The sequence below is a fragment of the Athene noctua genome, chromosome 2 (assembly GCF_965140245.1).
Source record: "Athene noctua chromosome 2, bAthNoc1.hap1.1, whole genome shotgun sequence".
Taxonomy (NCBI): Eukaryota; Metazoa; Chordata; class Aves; order Strigiformes; family Strigidae; genus Athene; species Athene noctua.
The window spans coordinates 67,251,493-67,273,633 of record NC_134038.1 but is presented as its reverse complement, the minus strand read 5'-3'; the positions used below and the strand labels follow the sequence as shown (position 1 = coordinate 67,273,633).

At 40.0% G+C, this 22,141-nt stretch overlaps 1 protein-coding gene across 1 annotated transcript in view; it reads left to right on the top strand.

Moving 5' to 3' along the window:
* The window catches only part of TEX10 (testis expressed 10), a 59,534-nt gene that overhangs the window by 37,003 nt on the left and 390 nt on the right, over positions 1 to 22,141 (top strand). Inside the window, exons 11-15 of the mRNA XM_074899352.1 lie at positions 1,918 to 2,006; positions 3,195 to 3,328; positions 17,457 to 17,537; positions 19,640 to 19,821; positions 20,770 to 20,980. Of these exons, the coding sequence (XP_074755453.1) occupies positions 1,918 to 2,006; positions 3,195 to 3,328; positions 17,457 to 17,537; positions 19,640 to 19,821; positions 20,770 to 20,980 (697 nt within the window). The remainder of the gene's footprint in view (positions 1 to 1,917; positions 2,007 to 3,194; positions 3,329 to 17,456; positions 17,538 to 19,639; positions 19,822 to 20,769; positions 20,981 to 22,141) is intronic.

Here is a 22,141-nt window from a genome sequence, read left to right as displayed (position 1 = left end):
CCTACTCCCTGAATTCGGGCTTATCACAAGATGTTTCCATGTTTTCACTCTTCCTGCCCAAGATTTTTTTTTTTATTTTCACATTTCCCCCATTCCCTTTGCAGCTTGTCATCTGATATATCTCTCCCAACAACCTCCTTGTATTCCCACCATTTTGCTCAGTGATTGCATCACAGTTTGAATTTCTGTGTCCAGTGAGTCCTAAATTCTCCTGAATCTTCATGCTCCCCAGTGCTTATTTTGGTATGAGTGATCTCAGGTCTGACTCATGGTCCCTCTGCGTTGGGCCATCGCCAAGGCCATGGCCAAGGGGTTTGTCCCTGGAGAACTCGGTGTTGGCAGCCAAGTGAATGGAGAGACTCGAGAGCCCACATGTTAAGAAAAGGAAGCAGCGAGCCAGGCCTCAGCAGAGGACCGAAGGCCTCCTAGGAACTAGAAGGGACCGTGCAGAGCTGCCTGCACTGAAGAGTCGATAGGTCACCTGAAATATGTCTGTGAATAAGGATTTACCATTAAGGATACAGTGTGAAGTGGGAGCTTTATTTAATAAAGCCTTTCTTTGTTCTCTCTCACCTAGCTGTGATTTTTTTTTTTTGTAATCTCCCCTGCACACACACACACACACACACACACACCCCCCCAGCGTTAATTGTCCTGTGTGGTAATCTGATTAAATCCTGATTTTTTTCTTTAATCTAAATAAATTCTGAGGTTCCTTTTTTCCCTTTTTGAGTAGCTCCAGACACGTGCATATTCTAGCTGTCATTTTTGTGGATGCTGAAATATTGTGGATGGATTCTCATGGGGTGGCAAAATGTATATGCCTGGCACAAAGGTATTCCAAATTTGATATTTTTGCTCCCAAAATGTGGAGCTGTAAAAACTTTCTGCAAAACAAGCTTTCCAGAATTTTGTTATCCATGAGCTAAGCCATTTTGGCTGTTAGTGGAGAGAAATTAGGAAAAAAGTGATCTGAGGCAGATAGTTGGCTTGGAAAATTGCATTCAGTAGCTCTGAAATTTCACAAGATTGTAAGAGCAGAAAGCAGCAATCTCTTACAGCAAAGATCCATAGTCCGCAGTGCAAGTGCCAAGAGCAGCACACAAGTAAATTTGAATAATATGTGTTTTGCATAATGTGATGTAGGTCTGAGCTGCAGTCTTTTGAGGAAGGCATGTGTGAGATGTACTTGTTCCCAGCTTCTGGCTTTCTCCTGCTTCTGCGACAATACACAGGCAAGACCATTTGGTGGTCACTGGTGTCTGCTCTGGGTTTCCATGAGCATGTACAGCTGATAATTTGAGAAACAAAAGTAGGCTGGTGCTCCACTTCTTTTGCCCCTAAAAAGGGAAGTGTCAGGCAGCTTTGATAATGGGTTTGCTCCTGTCTTTGCATATTGCTCCTTTCTATGTTCTACATCTCAAAGCAAGTTTTTAATTTAGTTCTGTGTTTAATAGCTTTAGCTACTCTAAAATAGATGCTGAGACTGCTTTTAAATGGGATCTGTTGTTCATGTAAAGAGCTGTATTAAAAGTATTGGATATAATGAAAAATACAACCCAGCTTCATAATATAATGACTTTTAGCAAATAAGGGGAATAAAACTGATTTAATTTACTGTGTTGGCTGTCGTCACTATACTAAAGGTTATACCGATATATATGAAGAGTTGCTATCTCAGTAATTTAATCAACAACCTAAGCCCATGTATGGGTACAAAGTTCAATATTACTTGTCTTGAAAAGAGCAAGTTCTGGTTTAGAAGCTATTTAAAATGCTATTCTAACAGCAGCACTTAGAAACAGGAATGCTAAAATTAAGAATTTAGTCATGCTAACTGATAATATTGTGCAGGTAGGTTGTGAATTCTTAATTACATGTTTTTTTAATAAACTCTCTGCTGTTGGTTTTGTGTAGATCATCCTTTGCAGGCTGGAAGTGCCAAGTGCAGGATAATTCAGTGAATGATGTGGACTATTTCAGCTTCTTGTTTTCAACCCTTATAGGTAATCCATGTGCATGTCATAAATCAGAATTAACAAAATGAAATTTGTTTTGATAGTCAATTACTGGGTTTAATTTAGAATAAATGGTGTAGTAAATACTTCCTGGAAGTAATTCTAATCTTGTTACATATTTTTGGTATGAGATACCCTTTTTTTTTTTTTCTTTCTCTTGGTCTCATTTTTAACACCCTGGTTTTACATTTTGCAATTTGGGCTGCATATTTGCATACTTGTTCTTCATTCTAGAAACTTTTTTGAAAGGTACAAGGAAAACCTAAATTCAGCATATGACATGAACAAGAATTTTTTTCTAGATTTAAGTGCCTTTTATTGGCTCATAACAATATAAATGAGCGCACCTGGGATTTCCTGTGGACGTGCTTATGCTATTAAAAACATTCCATCAGAATAAAGTAATCACAGTATATCGAAGAGAGTTGCCCAGGGTCAACAACTGAGCAGAATTACTTCTGCTACTATATTCTCACTCAGATATAAAAATAGTTGTAGTCTGTGGTGATACAACTTTGGGAAATTACAGTGGTTAAAATGACATCATGTTACTGAGAAATATCTTCCAGTAACTTGTCCTGGTTTTTCTTCATCACCTCAGTCATTCATAATGTTCGAACTACCTTGCTTTCAAAAATTACCTTTTTTTTCCTAAAACAGTGAAGAGAGTGCTGAGATAACTGAAAAAACAAAGCAAAAGCCAAGTGACTGTTTTGAAGCAGTAGTCCCATTTTACTAAAACATCTAATACCTGTCTAGAAATAAATAGCCTATTTATTTAATTTACTTTTTAAATGCTGAGGTTATGTTAGAAGGTTACTGAGTTATTGTGAACAGATGGTGAACTGTCTTGCATTATACCTGTTTTTTTTATTATTTTTTTAAAGATACATTAAAAATAGCAGCATAACATTGGCCTCTTTACAGTTTGCTTTTTTATGCCACATTATAGGTTAACTGGGTATGCTTGTTGCTTTTTCAAATATTTTTGTTTCCTTTCAGAAGTCAGAATTTGTATTTTGATATACTTAACTGAAAATACCAAGCAAGAGCATTTTACAAAAAAAAAAGTTATGTAGACACAATTTAAAAGACAGTTTTTATCAGTGACTCTGTTGAAGTAGAACAGTGCTTGGCTTGCCTTGTGATACTGTTGTACTGCTTCTTTTCCTCTAGGGTTTTCAAGAGAGGAGTTGACTAGTCTCCAGGGCATTAGAGGAAAACCACACATTAGCCAGACACAGCTTTCACCTGTCCGTCTTTACCTAACTGATCTGGACCAGTTTTTACACCACTGGGCTGTGACAGAGGTAATACATCAACACTAATTCTAAATGACAGCATACAAACTCCGAGTGCTCTCTGTCCCCTTTCCGCGGAGGCCTAAATCTTGTTGTGAGTTGAGCTGAAAAAAGAATGAAAAATATAATAGCTGTTGAACAGCCAATGTTTTTCTACAGCCATCAGATAATATTTTGAAGGAAGCTGCTTTTAAAGGTGAATGTTCAGACATGTAGTATGCAAAACAATACTCATGGAAAAAATGGGTAGAAGCCTGGTGGAAAATTCTTAAGCACTAATAAGATTAAGACCAGCAATATGTTTTGGCTTTCAAAAATAAATTAATTGTAAAAATACTAATTATAAAGAATTTTTTTTTGAGAGTAAATTCCACTGTTAATTAAAAAGCACTTGCATTAAATGAGATTTTAACTTGGAAGTAATATTAACTTGGCATTGGTGATTATTTAGAATAACTTCTGATGCTTATTTAATCAAAATTTACTGGGATTAGAAACTTCACTATGAATTTGGTTCCTGCTTGAAAGATCATAAGAGCTGAAAGCTTAATTTTATTGTTGGTTCTAAAGGGATCTGAGCCACCAGGTTTTATTCAGAACAGGTGCATTGGTCTTCATTCTGGCTTAACTCTTTTTATTGCTTAGCTCACCAGAAACCACTTTAAGGTGTGAAATAATGTTTTAATGACATGACAATTTGACATTATCTATGAAATCTGTCATGAATGCAGAAAGAAGAGTTTAACAGAAGTTTTAGCTGTGTGATTTATTCTGGGCTGTGTGAGATTTATTCATGGCAGTCTTTTTGGTTCAAGAAACCAGTATACAGTACATTTTTCTCTTCTAGTTCATAAAGTTGAAATGATAATCTACTGAAACTAATGATAGTCCGAGGCATATATTGAATGTGTGCTATTATGTGTGGAAAAGTATTTTAAACAAAGTTGTTTGGTACCATGACTGACACATCTTTAGATCATAGAATCATTCAGGTTGGAAAAGACCCTTGGGATCATCGAGTCTAAACATCAGCCCTACTCTACAAAGTTCTCCCCTGCACCATATCCCCCAGCATCTCATCCAGACAACCCTCAAACACCTCCAGGGATGGTGACTCCAGCCCCTCTCTGGGCAGCCTGTTCCACTGTCTGACCACTCTTCCTGTGAAAATTTATTTCCTAATGTCCAGTCTGAACCTCCCCTGCTGCAGTTTAAAGCCGTTCCTCCTTGTTCTGTCACTAATTACCTGTGAGAAGAGACCAGCACCAACCTCTCCGCAGTGTCCTTTCAGGTAGCTGTAGAGTGATGAGGTCTCCCCTCAGCTTTATCCTCCTCAAACTGAACAGTCCCAGCTCCCTCAATCTCTCCTCACAGGATCTGTTCTCCAAGTGCTTCACCAGCTTCGTTGCCCTCCTCTGCACTCTCTCCAGCACCTCGATATCTCTCTCGTATTGAGGTGCCCAGAACTGGACACAATACTCCAGGTGTGGCCTCACCAGTGCAGAGTACAGGGGGACTGTCACCTCCCTCCTTCTGCTGGTCACTCTCTTTCTAATACAAGCCAGGATGCCATTGGCTTTCTTGGCCACCCGGGCACACTGCTGGCTCATGTTCAGCTGTTTGTCAGTTAGAACCCCCAGATCCTTTTCTTCCAGACAGCTCTCCAGCCACACCTCCCCAAGCCTGTAGCCATGCAGGGGGTTGTTGTGGCCCAAGTGCAGGACCTGACACTTGTCCCTGTTGAAGCCCATCCCATTAACGTTGGCCCACAGATCCAATCTATGCAAGTCTCTCTGTAGAGCCTCCCTATCTTCATGCCGATCGACATTCCCGCTTAAGTTGGTGTCATCTGCGAACTTACTGATGATATGCTCTATGTCCTTATCAAGGTCTTCAATAAAGATGTTGAACAGAAATGGTCCCAACACCAAGCCCTGAGGAACACCACTTGTGATTGGCCGCCAGCTGGATTTAGCTCCATTGACCACCACACTGTGGGACTGTCCAGCCAGCCAGTGTCACTTCTTATGTCGTCATCTTCTTTTTACTTCTCTTTCACGAGTCTATCAAAGTTGGCTAAGAAATAGGACTGTGAGAAAAATGTAATTGAAAATTAGGGACAGTGAAATAGTTTGATTGTAGATAGCTTATCTGTGGCTTTGGTTCCTGGTTGCAAGTTCTAATTTACTTCTACCACAAGCTTTTCAGTGTTATGGTGCCATCAAGGAGAGTCAATATTTTCAGGAACTTGAGACTTCCTTTTGCTAAAGTACCTTTTCTTGGGAAAGATACAAGGTGCTCTCTCAGGTTCACAGAAGTGGGTGGCAGTCATTAAGCAAAGAGCTGGATATCCTTGGTTAGTAATGAAGGAGGATTTAAACATCTTATGGAGCATTGCATTGCTTCTGCAGTTATGTGTCAGCCTCGAGTCTTTTCTGGAGACTAAAGAGAATGAATATGAATAAAAATGCCATGCATCAAAAACCTGTGTGAAGAATGATGAGACTTTCTAGACCCACTTTATTGTGTAGACTCTTAACCAAAGGAAGTTCTGGCCTGCCGCTTATAACACAGCTTGAGAGGGAGATTGAAGGCTTTTCCTCATAAGCATGTTAGTGATTGTGGAGAGAAAGCTTTTAGTGAACTGGGTTATATCAGATACACCTAAAAAGTGATCAGGGATAGTCAGCAAGGATTTATAAATTGCAAATTGTGCTCAACCAATTCATTAGCCTTCTGCAACAAGATAAGTAGCTTGGTGGGTGAGGGGGAGAGCAGTTTATCATGACTTGAGTAAGGTTTTTGATGCTGTATCCCATAACGTTCTTCTCAACATGTTGACAAAGAATGGTTTAGATAAATAGACAGAGTGAGTTGAAAACTACCTGAACAGCCAGGCCAGAGGGTTGTGATCAGTTGGAGGCAATTCAGTAGTGGTGTTCCCCAGGGATCTGTAGTGGGGCCATTATTTTCTAACCTTTGTTAATGACCTGGACAATAAGACCGAGTGCACCCTCAGCAAGTTTGCAGATGGTACAAAACTGGGAGGATTGGGAGATAGAGGAGACAGTTGTGCTGCCATTTGGAGGGGTAGGGACAGGCTGGAGAACTGAGCAGAGGAACCTCATGAAGTTCAGTAAAGGAAAATGCAGATTCCTGCACCTGGGGAGGATTAACCTGAGGCACCAGTAAATGCGGGAGGCTGGGCAGCAGGAAAGCAGCTCTGCAGAGAAGGACCTTGAGGTAGATAATAAGCTGCCCATGAGTGAGTAATGCACCCTCGTGGCAAAAAAAAAATGCCCAGCAGCGTTCTGGGCTGCACGAGGAGGAGTGTTGCCACGAGTCAGGAGAGGTGTTCTTTCTTCTCTACTCAGAACTGGTGAGGTCACATCTGAAGTACAGTTTTGGGCTCCCCGGTACAGGGGAGGCGTGTATGAGGTGATGCTGGGAGATCTGGGACTGTTCAGCCTGGTCAGAGAAGACTCAGGGGGGATCTTATCAGTGTGTCTAGATACCTGGTGGGAGGGAACTAAGAGAATGGAGCCAGACTCTTCTCAGTAATGCTCAGTGACCGGACAAGACGGCACAAATCAAAACACATGAAGTCCCATCTAAACACAAGAGAACCTTTTCACATTGAGGGTGGTCAAACACTGGAATAAGTAGCCTAGAGACATTATCATTCACATCTACAGGGATACTCAAAGCCAGAGTGGACACAATGCTGGGTGACCTGCTTTAGCTGATTCAGCTTGAGCAGGAGTGTTTGGACTAGAGGGAACTTGAAAGGGGAGGGGGGTGTGGGGTGGAGTGTGTCCCTTCAAACTTGAATGATTCTGTTGAAATTTCTCATCTGGAAAATACAGAACTTCTGTTTTACTATCAACAGACCTCTTCAGAATTATTTTTGCTTTTAGAGCGTAATGAAATTCCTAGTATGGGGAGATTTTTCTTTGGTAGGTTGTTATGTATGATCTGGAAGTAAATTTGTTTCCATTAAATGCTTTCCAGAAGGACAATGCCGTTCAGGGTGTTCTCCCCAGAACGGCTCTTATTTTTCCATGGAATTTGTGGTCAGAAAAGTAGGGGCACCTCTTCAGTAGTTTTCTTTCCTACTAGAGAAAAATAAAGATATTCTTTCCTCTTGCCTCTGATCTGGTAATAATGGTCTCTGGGATACACTGTTTGTGTTCCAAATCTCTCTGTTTTTACGAAGACAAGATCAGTATTAAGGCAACGCTTCCTTTTATGAATCACAGGATTCCATTCATTTTTCACTTGACTGCTTTTGATTTCATCAGCAATCTTAGATACAGTGATATATAAACAAAACTATGCTGAAGTTACCACTTCAAAAAAAATCAGAAGTTAGACTTAGATGACTCTTTGTGTTTAAGTATCTAATATGGTGCTGTGTTCGGTAAGTTTTAGGGGCTTCCTCTTTTCCTTGTTGAGTACTGTTCTTCAACCTCGAAGATGTTGATCCAGACTCTGTCTTGTGTTCAGTTTGTAAAGAAAACATTCTGGGGAATGTAGTCCATAAAAACTTGGATTTGGAGGCTGGACCATTTTTTAAAAAATGAGGTGGGGCGGGGGGGGGAAATCCTGGCTTGGGAAAAACCTTTCAGTTCAAAATTTGCCAGAAGTTGCACAGGAATACTTTTTGTAGAGCAAGTAGTCTCCACCAGGTATTGAACAAGCTACTCTCCTCTCCAAAGAAAATAAACCAAACAGCAACAAGCCCTTCTCTAACCCAGAGCTGCAACTTCTGGGGAGAAGAAAACTGCCAGCAAATTGGGAGGCTCTTCTAGGATGTCTTGAAAGACAGTATGATATGATGGCTCTATGTGCACTGAGTTTGAGGGACATAGGTTTGGAGACCGCTTTCTTCCAAGTGCACATAGTTCAAGGTGTGACACAATTTCAAAATCAAAAAATATTTTTAGCTGTGATGCAAAATTATTTGAATGAAGTGCTACAGGAAATAATAAAACACAGCTTGAATTAGTTACGCTTTTGGTGGAACTGAGTGGAGTGGCACAGCTTCTGAATGCTGGATCTTTCATGCTTTCTCTTGCTGGATAAGGAGGTTTATGGTGATGCTGTAGTGTTAAGCAAAATATTTGTAGTAATTTAAAATACCTAGTAAGTGAGAACAGCCCTCTGTTGGCTTCAGAGCAGGCAGCATTCAGGCCTCTATGTTGAGAATTGTTCATTTAAAAGAGTTCTCATTGTGTAGTTGTAATTCAGAGTGTGTTCATAATGGAAAAAATACTCTGTTGTGGATGAAAATAAGGAACTGGTGGAATTAAGAATTGACAGCCTGGTTTCCTGTGAATAAATGAGACTACCGATCAGATTCTTATTAGTTCATTCATTTTTCTTCTCTTCCACCACTAGTTTTGTCTAAACCATTGGCTAGCTTTTGGCTCACTGCTAAGAGAACAAACTTGCAAATACTAGTTGCCCATAAGTTTTATGAAAATAAGCAGGAGGAAGAGAAAAAGCTCTAGATTAGCCCTGGGCAGTTTATAGCTCGGTTTCTGCTGTCGCTTGGCCCACAGGGGTGCCAGGTGGTTGTGAGGCAGGAGCAGCTAGAGTTGCAGAGCTGAAGACACAGAAGGGCAAGGGGTGAAGGGTTCCGGGCGTGAATCTGTAGGAGGCCATGGCCTATTGACTTTACTGCTCGCTGCTCAACTTTGTTTTCAAATCCAGAGGAAGGCAGTCCCAGCTTTCTGTTGCTAGCTAGCTGTACTGTGCAGTGAGTGGTATGAATTTCTAATGGCAGTGAACTGTGAGAGGGAATGTAATGTGTAACGTATGCATGCCAGAGATGTGGAAGAAGAAAAGGTGTGCCTCTGGAGAAAGCAGGTTGTGTGAAGGAGTAACGCAAGGCATTTTCAAGTGGCAGTTTGGACATCTGGGGTGTTAATATAACTAGGGCACTTGGTAGCATGTGGCTAACCGTAATTGGTGAAAAAGGCCAAACAAATGCACTTCTGATAGGAATTAATGCTTTAAAGTGTTTTATAACTAAACTGTTTTGAGATGGATACTGTTCATAACTTTTTTCTTTTGTCTAGAGAGTAATTGGTATAGGGGAAATCTGAAACCCTGGGGGTGGTTTTTGTGGAAGCTTTTAGGTAATGGTGATTTTTCACTTAAGGAGCAGTACCTAAGAAAAGTGTCCCTTTAAAAGCTATTTCTGTAGCTGTGGAGGTTAGTCTTTATATTTTGTCTAAAAGATACGTTAAATGTGGAAACCTTGGTTCCTTTTCTGGAGCAACTTCTACTTAAAAAGACTTCTGCCTTATTAAAGCCAATTATTTAAAATCACACCCCTGTAGCTGAAATAGATGGGGCTCCAGAATAAATGGTTGCAGCCTTAGGGAAGAGGCTTCAGTCTTTGCTCATTGTAACTGTGCCTGTAGTGTTTGTCGGTAATATTGTTCACTCCCCTGTAATTGAATTGCTCTGCCAGTATCGAATGAAATAGTGCCAACAGAAATGAACAGTTTAACAAGGTAACCGTGTATATATGATAATTTCTGTTGTAATATTTGATGTTTGTGACGCTTAAACATCTTGGAGGGGGAAAGCAAATGATAATTTGAAAGTTCTGCTTGTAAGTCAAGACTGGAGAGTTATATTGAGCACATAGCTGACTTGAAGAAACAAAATAACAAAACATTTAAAAAGTTTAAGAGCAAACACTGGAGAAGGTCAGCTGCTTTTAAAAGCAGTCTTGAATTCAAAAACCTTGATGTGTGTAATATAACATAATAATGTATGTCAAAACCAGAGAAGTCTTACAAGTGAAACGGAGAGAGCAAGGCTATATCTGCACTGATAATGCTATGAAAAATTATGACAAATCAATAACGATAGCAAGTCAGTGCATGTAAATTAAAAGTCCTGCAAGAAAGTTTGTCGTGAAGTAAAAGGTGGTGTTGCAGCACTGTAGGTTAACTTCAAGCAGAGATTAACACTTCAAAAAACCACTGAACTTTTAAAATGTAGATTTTGAGTTGAAGATTCCTGTAAGATTTCAACTTGTCTTTACTGAGATTTCCAGGTTAGAGGCAGCTGAGGGTAAATAGTGACCCTTCTGAACTAGAAGTATGGTATAATTTTTACCCTCTTTAAGGAGGATAAAAAATTTCTGTGTAAGACTGTTAGTGTTTTGTAGCACTATATCATATCCAAGTTTAATGTTTAGAAATTAAAATATTTTTTTTCTTGAAAAGTAATGCAAATTCCAAAGAAACAAAAGAAATTATACAAATTTAAGTCCTCCTAAAATGAATAAAGCTCTTTTTCAAAGGTCTCTTCCATAATTTTCTTAAGATATAAACCTTAAAATGTAAAAAAACCCTACCCCACACCAATACACAAAACCAAACAAAAACCCCCCACCAAAACCCCAAAACCAATCAAAAAAAAATCAAACACTGAAACACAAACTTGATTTTTCAGGCCAGTGCTCCACTGTACCTGCATCATATACTTGCAGCATATCTTGTGACATTTTATAGCTGGGAGCTCACATAATACTGTAACTAATGTGAATTAATATCTCTACAGTTACTGTGCATTGTGCTCTATATTCACATTCTGGCTTGTGACACCTATATTTGCTCAAATAGACAGGCATTGTGGGACAAGAGCTAGCTTCCAAAGTGTATGGTTTTGTGTGTTTTCAGGCCTTTTTGTTAGGGGAAGGGTCAGGCATGTGTATTTGGAGACCTGTACATCAGATGTTCCTTTGTCCTGCATGTGGTCTGACGGGGAGGCATCCACGAGGAGGAGGAATCAACTGTGCTGCCGTTTTATAGCTGTGAGGAAGCTGTGAAAGAAGGGCTTATTATGGCCGCAAGGGGATAAAAGAAAAGCTCCTTGGGTAGCAAAGCTATTTTGTGGTGTCCTTTCTTTGAATTTTGCTAGCAAGATGGCTCTGAAAAGAGAATCAGACCTGTGCCGTTTTTCAGGTATAGCTTCACCTACTTCTGGATAGCACATTAGCTGTTGGGCATAAAACCTGGGTTTGCTGACAAGAGTAGTATTTCTAGAAATGCCTGTCACTTAGTCATCTAGCCTATAGTTCTCTGTCTCCTGGCACCAAATCTTGCTGGTACCCAGATTTAAACACGTGATCAAATTGTTGCACAGGAGGTGAGCAGTGGTGACGGCCACACATGTATTTGTGTCCAGTGGCCAATAAAGATAACTTCACTTGGTTTAGTTACCTCTTAAGACAGGTTTAACATCAGACTGCATGCAAGGTGAGTTTGGATGCTGCGGTTACCCTGTTTCTGAGCCAGCAGTTGGACATTAACTGTGTTTCATAATCCTTCTAAGTCTTTGCAAATACGTACTCTATCAAGATGCGGGACACAATACATGTTCCCGTTTTGCTATCCTGAATGTAAAATTAGCCCTGTAGTGGTTTTGTCCCGTTACCCGCCTATGTAATGTTCTCCTACAGACTCTGTTCCTTCTTTTTAGCTTTTTCTTTTTTTAACCTAGGTTTTGTTTTGGTTTATTGCAGTGGTGTGTGAGTTTCATGTGAAGATTTGGTGTTCGTTTTTTCTTTTTTTCTGGAGTCACTGAATCAGGAATACCTTTCACATCCGCCCCTGTGAGCTTAGCCAAGGCAGATGAACAAAGATCTCTTGTTGTACGCAGCTTTCTCAACAACTCAGGGCACTGTTAATATTGCCCTGTCAAATCAATTTATTTCAGAAAAAGAAGCGGCACCTGTCAAGGGAGTACACTGTCTGATAAGCTAGGGTGCTTCGGGGGAAGCTGGCCAGGCTTCAGACGGCAAGCTTCATTGCCTGCCCCATCACCTGAAAACTTCTCGTTTTCTACGCTCTACAGTAACATGTTATACTGGATAGAGTCCCGCTCGAAATAGTCATTTCACAAGGGCTTGGGAATTGACGGCAGAACAGCCTGTTACATTTTAGTTACCTGTGTTTGAGGTGGATGTCGATGTGAATTGAAAAATGTATTTTAAAGTTCACCTTAGGATATAGTGTCTGCTGTGTGCCAACTTTCTTTTTTAATAAAATCACTTCTCTTGGAGTCTGAACTATCTTTGGTCTGACTCCACAGAGTGGCTCGCTAAAATACTTGATCCATTTTCTTTCCTGCTTGCTTAGTTCCTCTCTGCTCACACTTGTGTGTGTCTTCAGAGGAAGGTGAGTATTTTTCTTTGGAAAAGAGTACTTTGCAGCATGATTAAGCTTCAAATAATATGCAGATTTTCCCTGGAGAGTTACTGATACGATATTTCCCTTGAGGCTTTTTATCACATGGGAAGCACTGAGTGATTTAGGGAGTGGGAACAGTGAAATAATGAACAAAACGTTACTCTCAGTTCACCATTTATGTGTGTTCCTGTTGCTGTGAGGGCTTAGGTTGAGACTGGACTTCCTCAGGTCGTCCGAGCTCCACCTTTTGGAGTTGAGAGCATCTTACACATAAGCAGTATTACACTGATGGATTCCTCTGGTTGTATGAGCTTCTCATGAGCTATGAGAAGTCTGTTTCAGATTGGATTAAGAGTTAGGTATGTTGGCTGTCAGCAGCAAAAATGCTTTTAAGTCATCCAGTTGAAGACTAGAGTAAAATACTCCATTGTGTCTGTGTCAGGATCTCCAAAAAACCCAGGGAGTGCTTTACCACCACCACCCCCCTCCTTCCCATTTCAGCTGGCTACTCTTGTTTGTAGTTGTGTGGCTCATGAGTAAGATGGGTAGTTGGGCTTGTCTAAGCAATAAAGCTTGGTTTTGAAAAAATGCCAGTGGATTACAGAGCCTGTAGTATTTGCTGCACAATACTAACAGATAATCCTTGTATTTAAGAGAATGCTTTCTTTGGTTTACTTTATTCAAGTGGACATTGAAACACAATAAAAAATTAAAAAAAAAACCCCAACCTCTAAACCTAAACCAAACCTGCTATGAAATAACTTGTCTCAAAATGATATAACTCCCCTACAATCAGAAATGCTGTTTCTCTGTCCATTCACTTCACTAATACTCTGAAAGAAAACTACTCTGGCTTTGGTCCAAAACCAATCTATGAATGCGCCAAAAATGTGATAAATACTAATCAAATGTAAAATAATGCATCAGCTGTGACATTTTATTATGGAAATTAAACATCATGCAAACTCTTGCCTAAGGAAAATAAATTGTAAGGAAAAATACTAATTTTCACGTGATAATTAAGTTTTCTTTGCTTTTCATTTCCATGTCTAATAACGTTTCAGTTTCACTTTATAACAGGCATTTGTTATGAAACCCATTTCAAGCAGGATTTAATTTATGGAATTGAAAAGGATTGCCACTCCCACTTAATCGTAGGAAAACAGGATGGGATGGGGGGGAATGGTTGTGCTATTTTGAGGGTCAGGAAGATCTAAAAGGTTGAAAAACTGACGTGCCAATGCACTTTACCACGACCCTTCCTAGCAAGTGTGCTGCTCTCCAGTGGTATGATGCCCATTTCGCTTGCCAATTCTGAAAGAGTCTGAATGTTGGTGAATTGTACCTGTTAAAAATGCTCCTACAACTTGTCATCTCAGGGAGAACCTCAGTAGACTGGTGGCCTATTCTAGGGTCATAGTCCTAAGGGTGAAATAATAATGGTTTTATTAATGTAGAAACCTTAGTTTGCTGGGTGGGCCTGGTGGATTTGCTTTCAAGGCCTTCGATCTGTTGATCTCTTGTGAGTATGTACTGAATTAAAGGGGATCTCTCTAGCATACTGTGTCTGGTGTGATGTGCTCACAAGCATATGGCATACCTCATTTGTAAACTGTCTGAGCTCTGTACTATGAGCAACAAATGTCTCCTGCATTTGTTTCCCCTTTCATAATCATCCTTCCTGATTTCTGTCTCACCTGCAGTCCCAGCCAGTTATGCTGATGGTTATGGTTATTTTCCTGCAGTGGTTTTCACCTGTCTGTTGTATTTGTAAATTTTTCCAGCTGAGGCTGTCAACTTTCTGTTGACATGTGTAAGACAGGATCTGTGGGTTTTTTGTGCAATTTTTCTATGCCCATTCAGTTTGAATTTACCTTTCCTGAAAATGAGTAACTCTTGCTTTGCACAGTATGTCAGAAATAGTCTTAAGTAGGGTCTTATAGAGTAGTATTGATAAAGTATACTTCATATTTACTAAATTTCATGGTTAAGGATTATGCTAGTAGCTATAGTTAGTGCACACCTGGGGATAATCATAAGATTGGTCAGGTGAGACATTGAAATTTATAAAGAATAGGCTTTGTTCTCCATACCTTAGAAAATATTGAGAACATCCTGAGCCATAAAGACAATGTATAGAATTGTGTTGAGAATGAGTTATCTGACAACCTGACAAAGTGAATAATTGATCAGTTCACTTGGCAATGAAACCAACGTTTGAGTGTCCTGAAAGTGAACTACCTTCATTATAATACTAAAAAATACACACACAGGTCAAAAAGACCCCTGCCCAGGTTAAGACCCTTCCCCTGAGCATGCGCAGTATTAGAAGCATTAGGTAAGCCATATTATAATTGTATGTTAGTAGCTAACCAATCAGTATCTAATAGGCGTGTTATGGAAAAATACTAACTTCCAATTTTTATGTATAAAAGGAGCATGAAAACCTACTGTTGGTGTGCTTGATTTGTGGAAAAGCCCACCAGGTACCCAGGCCTCAGTAAATACAGTATCTCTTCTGAGTGTGTCAAGGTTGGTTTATTGCACGCCAGGCACAAATCTGCTTTTTGGGTAACAGTATTGGAACAGGCGATCAATACGGTCTCATCACTTCCATTGTGATTATTTTTTCATCCTAAAGTGACGTTTGCCTGTTTCATGGTTGCATTACAATCACCTTGTGGTCAGTTGTTATGCACAGAATTTTCTCCTCATTTCCAACTGTTAAAACTCCTAGTTGCATGCAGAAATTTTTATTAGTCTCCAAGCACATGACCTGCCACTTCTCTTTCACTGAAGTTTTTCTATATCTTTTATTCATCAAACCCATGTGATCTTTTCTACAGGTTAGTCCAGTCCTCCTGTCTTGGCAGGGTTTCTCAACTTTGAGCTGCCAGTCGACAGATTTCATCAATGTAGCTTTACCTTTTGTGTAAGTGTTACTCGTTAAAATACTAGGTCAGATTGGCGTCAGAGTTTGTCTTTGACATGACAATCCCCAGGAGTAACCGCTGTCTCAGCCTGATTTTATTCCTTGACACCGCTAATACGTAGGTGTTTGGAGTGTGTTTCTGGGGAATATTACAAAGGACTTAATACTTTATCATTTTCAAATCACAGTGAACGGAAGCACTACCGTATCTAAGATTGAATGCACAGTTTTAATAATATTTCATTAATAAATGTACAGTATCAAAAATAAGGATATTCATTGCAGGAGTATCTGTAAAATAGTCTTTTAAATAGCCCTACTAGTCAAACTGAGTATTGGCATGGTTATACCTGCAATGCCTATTAACATGAGCGATGTCATGATAGTATTATGTTCAGACAAGCAGATGTGTTAATGATCTCCTGGATTTGGCCAACTTAAGCAGGCCCAAAAGCACATGTGGCATATAATGTGGAAAAGAAGCTGAGTACGCTGTTGTATCACCACAAACGATACTGCTTGGCCATTCCCAGTTAAACCACCAATGGTATCCGCATCACTTTAGGATTGAGCTTTCATACCACAGGATCTTGAGCTAACCTCTCCTTTCCTTGGAGTCTTTCTTCAGCTGGAAATGTTGTGGACTGTTATGTTTGACACAACATGGGTGATGTTTTCTGTTTTGTCATTATCTCTTGTTTAGGTGTCTTGACCTGCCCCAATTCCAGTTAAGTCTCAAAACCAGGACACTATCACAGAATTTAGTCCCTCAAGCCAGATCGTTCCGTGAAAGTGTTCTTAAGCTCTTTCTTCAGGCATCAAGGTTATCTTAGAGAAATGGTTTTTACTTAGTTGAGATATTTGTAAGACTCAGGGACATAAATTATTCCCTCCCTCAAACGCCTGATCTTGCTGTTCTCTTTCCGATTCCCTTAAACACAAATAGAAGACTTCATTCCTCATGGATTGGTTCTTCCATCTTGCTTGTCGTTAGCAGGATGTCACAATTGCTAGTGGTCTCATAATGCGGGCATGCTGTGCATGTTGCTTTCCGGAGGCTTCAGCTGATGCTCAGGTGGGATAAGCAGTGAATGTAAACAGAGGGAGGTCATCCAAGCTCTCTAGATTGCAAATTATTGGAATAAAAGGGAAGGAAAAGAGGAACAGAGAAAGCCATCCACTGAGGATTGTAGTACAGCTTCCTAGCCAATCAGCTAGGGCTCTAGTTTCTTTATCTGATCCAGATCCAGAAGCCATATAGCATTTCATGGGGTCTTGGTCAACTCTTCCCCCCCCCCCCCCCCCCCCCTATGGTTTTTACTAAAAAAAAAAAAGAAGATCTGAGTCTTCAGGTTTTTGGGTTTGTTTTTTTTTCTATCTCTTTCCATCATGCCTCAAGGCAGCCAATACAGTTTGCTAGTGCCTGATTATATAAGAACCAGAAAGTTTTTGGCAGTTCATAAAGCACGATTTCCCTCTGTAGTACTACATTTTGTATGATCTTTGAACATGTTATTTTTGGCAATGTAAAGTAAGTTGGAAATGGATCTTTGCTACTTTCTTCTTTGTTATTTTTCTGTCCTGTTTCACTGTGATTCCTCTGGTTCATGCTTGACACAGTTACCTGTAAAGCTGTTTTCTGAAATTCTTCAGCTCCCACGAGAGGTATGTGGAGGCCCAGTGTGGTACTGTAGCTGTAGAATATTTTTGGCTTTTCATTTCCATCACACAGGTAAAATGAAGAAAGCCTCTACCAAAAAAACCTAATGGGGTAGGCCATCGTCTCTCTAAACACTGAACAGTTCATCATCTCTCTAAACACTGACAGTGTTACTCTTACAGACTGTAAAGCATCAGTACTTTTGAGACAAAGCTGCTGTGTCCCTATAGGTACTTTGTATTTAGGTCTGTCAGCAGAGTATGACTCCACAGGGAATGATTGGTGGTTGCATTTAGAGTACTGAAATACAACTTTGTTTTATTAAAACAGATGATCTGTCACAGCTTGTCCACTATACCTTCACAAAGTCAGTGTTTCGACATTCTCCAGACTGGCATCTGTAAATATCTGGTAAGTACCATTTTGTCTTCTAGGTTAACTTCCTTGTGATGGATTTTGTAACAGTCCAATTAACTCTCGAATCCACTTATTCCATATATTTAATGTATAATTTCAGCATTATCAGAAGTTATTAACAAGATGAGTGTGGAGTTTTAAAAAATACCGAATAACTGTTGGTATCCAAACTTAAATGGATTTTTCTGCTCTGACTAGTTCAGCATGTTTTCAAGCCAGGACAGCTGTAAATGAAAGGCTCCTTGTTTTGGTTTGCTTTGCTTTTCAGAAGAGCAACTAGAAGCTTTAGATGAGTTTTACAGTCTGTCGTCTTCTAATCCTGATTACACCCTGAGCTGAGCATGGGGCTGGCAAAGTCAGAGCTGCATGACAGAATTTCAAGGGCCAGAATTTGCAGTTACCCGTGATGCTGCCTGCTGAGAGGGAGGACATGTCCGTCCTCCTGTTGAGGTGGTTCTGTGATCTGACGAGTATCTGCAGTTCCCTGCGTGGAGCCCTGCTGAAGCTTCCATATGGGAGTGACTTCCCTGTAACTCTAGTCTGGATTTTTGGGCATGGATGTTGATTTAAACCGTAACTAACCAATCAGCTTATGCATTCTGCTGCACTGTCACTCTGAGAGCAGAGTTAAGTGGATTTTTATAGTTGAGGAGACAGCTGCCCAAGATCTCTAACTGGATGATGACACTGAACAAGGAAGAAAGGCACCGTGTAGGCAACATCCTACATGGGAACTTACTCGAGCAGTCTCATCTACTGGATTTGTATAAATTGAAATGTCTGTGGTCAAAGCATCTTCCAGACCGGGTGGCTGGCACGTTTCATCAGCGGTCTTGCCACCCTCAGGATGCTTCTCTATATGCAGACATGGATCTGTATAATCACTATTATTTCCTATTTGTGGTTGATCAGGAACATCATTACTGGTTTTTATTATTTCATGCCTCAGTGTCCTGTGGTATTTAGCAGGGTCTTGGTGACAGTTGGAGTCCACCTTCTGTCAGGCAGGAATGCCATCCTTCTCCTGCCTTTGCAACTGGCTGATGCGGGGTCATCGTGGCCTTGAAATATGCCTAGTGTCTGATACGGGCAGTATTTAAAAGTTTGAACCCATCATTGTTCTTTATCTTTTACCTCTCCTGAGTAATCATACCAATGAAATACATTCCACATTTCTGTAGCTTGTACTTTATTGATCTTTTTCTAAACATTTATAAAAGAAACAGCTGACCTTAAGTGAACCAACTGCCTCTGTCAGCTTAAAACAATGTACTTGCAGGCGAGAAAATTAGGTTACTCTAAAACTCCTTAAATTAGTTTTTTAATAAGATACATGGTGCCACATTAGCGATGCATGAATTTTTTTTTAACAGCTTTACAGGACAAAAATCTAGGATAGTTACTAAATAGCACTTAAAAATCTAAAGCACTTTCTAATTCACTGCCTCTACCCAAAACAAGACATTTTCTAAGTTATTTATCATGCCTGTAAAATCCTTACTCAATATGTTCTCATTTTAACACCAGCAGAGTATCACCCCAGCTGTGGGCTGACCATATGTTTCATTAGCTTTAATTTAACTCGGCTCATACCGCTCTTGTTCCTGTGGAGCCTGTTGGATTTCTGAGGAAACTCACCCTGATGATGATCCAGTAGCAGCTTTTTCTTTCTGGAAAGTAAATCTGAGTTTTCTTCTACCCCAGTGCCTGCTCATGGCCATTTCAAGACACAGAAGGGCTACCCTGTCCCATGATAGGTGCTTAAAAGGAAAGACCTGTGCTGTCCAAAAGATTCTCTTTGTGCCTGTATCTTTTAGAGAAGGGCTCAAAGCAGTGGGTTTTCTTAGATACATGGAGATGAGGGTTTATGTAGAGGGGATGGAATTGAAGATGCTGGTTTTACCTTCTGTTGGTATGGGTGGTGATTTCTTAGGAAAATAGGAATTTTGAAAAACACAGTAGCGTGGAGAACTTGGAACAGAAACAAAATAATGTATGTCATGACATGAAAGACATTCCTTTGGGTCTACACATATATCAGCAAAAAAACTTGTGTATGAAATTACGAACTTGGTTTTTTTGTTATTTTAATACAGGTTGGATTGGTTGTAATACCCGATAGCACAGCTGGATCTGTTCTATGTGCCATAAATAAGCTCTTGGATCAAGCTTGCATCCTAAGTGAAAACCTGCACAAGTTCTTAGCCTCTTGTTGTTACAGTCTTCTGTACTTTCTGCTAACTTTAGACAAAGAGGATGCAGAACACGTACAGAAAAGGTAATGCTGCTTTTCTTATGATGTTAATTGTCTCGCCTTTATACTCACAAGTATTTAGAGATGTAAAATGAAAGGATACCCCCAGCCATCCTCCTAATTTATTTTGCTGTCTTTTGCTCACTTGTAAACAGTACTTGGATTTAAGAAAAACAGAATTTCATCTCAGATTGTTCTAGTTAGATGTCAGAATCTTCCTGACTTTAGAAGGGTGGATATTTATACCTTAATCTTTAGGTTTAGCCTTTAGTTTCATTAGATACATTGAAAAGTAACATGCAGAGGATTAGGCTTTATGAGCATGTCCTGTGAACTGACTTGATACTTCAGCTTTAACAAAACTTTTCAGGCATCATTTTGTAGACAGCAAATCCGTTTGATTTTTTTTAAAAAAGCTACAGATACCAGATATTTAAATAAGTTTATTTAGCTGTATAACAGAAATATCTTTAAACAGTTTAAACTTCAGATTTTTCCTCTACCTGTTCCACATTCAGTAAAGTTGTTCAAAGCTTATTTAAAATTTAAGATGTCTTTTTAAAGTTGAAGTTCTGCTGTATATAATGACTTGCTGATTTTGATCACACAAAGCCAGTTCCATTGTTTGATTTCTTATGAGCCTTAAATCAGGTGTACCTGGAGAGTGACTGTAACAAAAGCATCTTCCCAGCTGCATTGAGCAGAAATTACACTGTGTTGGAGCTTCAGTAACATTGGTAGCTCCAGGGCAGGATCCTACATTTTTTCCAGTGCTGTACATAATTTTAGAGTATTTTCAATTTTAGCATTTTCTGGTACAAATTTTTTGCTTTGGCACTAATTATAATGAAGGCAATTGGCGTGATTGAATTCAGAGGCATGTTTCTTGTACAGCTGTGAGGCTGGTTCACAGAAGTGTACTTGAAATACGTGTCCTTGATCATTCCAATTCTTGTTCTCTTTTCCTCTCAGGGATATGCTGTGGGGATCGTGTATCTCTGCATTAGCACTCCTGCCACGATTACTGAGACTGATGCTGCAAAGTCTGCAAGTGAGCAGGATCTGTCGGGAAGAACTGCCCGTGGTTGCTCAGTTGCTTCGCTTACTAATGCAGCATGGTCAGCTCAGGAGCCATATGATCACAAATGAATTTCTGGTGCAACAGATTATCAAGGACATCATGGTATGGAACCTCTTGTTGTTTCCTAGAGACTACAAGGATCTGTACTTCATGTTTATGTTTAAAAATGATCGTAAATGCTGAAGAACAGATGTTGAACAAAATAGGAGTTATGACTGGGTTTTATTTGTTTTGGAAGTCCAGGCTGTGTTGAAGGCTGCTGCTTGCCTCAGCTCCTGCAGTCACTCTGCAGATGAGACAGGTCTGAAGTTCAGCTTCCACCCAGCCCAGGGCCCTGGGCAGCAGCTGCCTTCCTCACAGAGCGCACTGGAAGCAGATTGCCTACGGCCCCTCTGAGGGAGAGCTGTCCCAGAATAAGAAACTAGGCTTTTCTGTTTGTTGGAGCAGGGCTATATAGGTGTACGGAGAGGGTGTTAAATCAGACAAACTCTCTTAAATATGTATGGCGCAAAATACTTTTAAACATTGCAAAACCCAGTGCTTATATTCATGTGTCTGTTCCAGTGGTTTTCAGACTATTGCTTCTCTCTTCAGAAACAAAATCTGAAACTGCCTTCACACAAAGCTTTTACTAATTTTGAGTGCAGAAAGCTTGTTTGAGTAAGCCAGTCATGGGCATTCATTAGGAGCTTTTCAAAGGTCTGTTACCAGAAGTATAACCTGTAAGAGAGGATCGTGCAAGTTCTCTAACAGAGAATGAAGTGGTCGGTTTCCTTTGGGGCTGAAAACACCTCAGCTGGTTTTGGTGATGTTCTGCTGCGTGTGGGTTGTGTGTGGTGGTGGTGGGTGTTTTTAACCACTTAGGAATGCTGAGGAGAGTAACTGTACCATGGGCTGTGCTGGTCTGTGGGTAGCAGTTCTGTAGACTGGGGTATTGAGCTCTTCTGCTTCAGTAGAACTGTGCTCATTTGCATTTTAATTGACTATAAATTGCAGAATTGGAAAGTAGGCAAGCCGCTATAATTAAGAGTAAGGAAATCACATCTGCTGTAAGTCTTACACTTCATAATGTAACACCCACCTGGTGTACTAAGTAGTGACACTTTGTTATTTCGGCTTTAGCAGACATGAAATGACTAAGTGAGAAGAATTACGTCACTGTGTGCAGGTGAACAAGGCTGGCCTGTACCTTAAACAGTGCACCTGATTAACTGCGAAAACAAAGCAAAGCTCTGCAAGTGCTGTTGGTGAAATTGAGTTTTA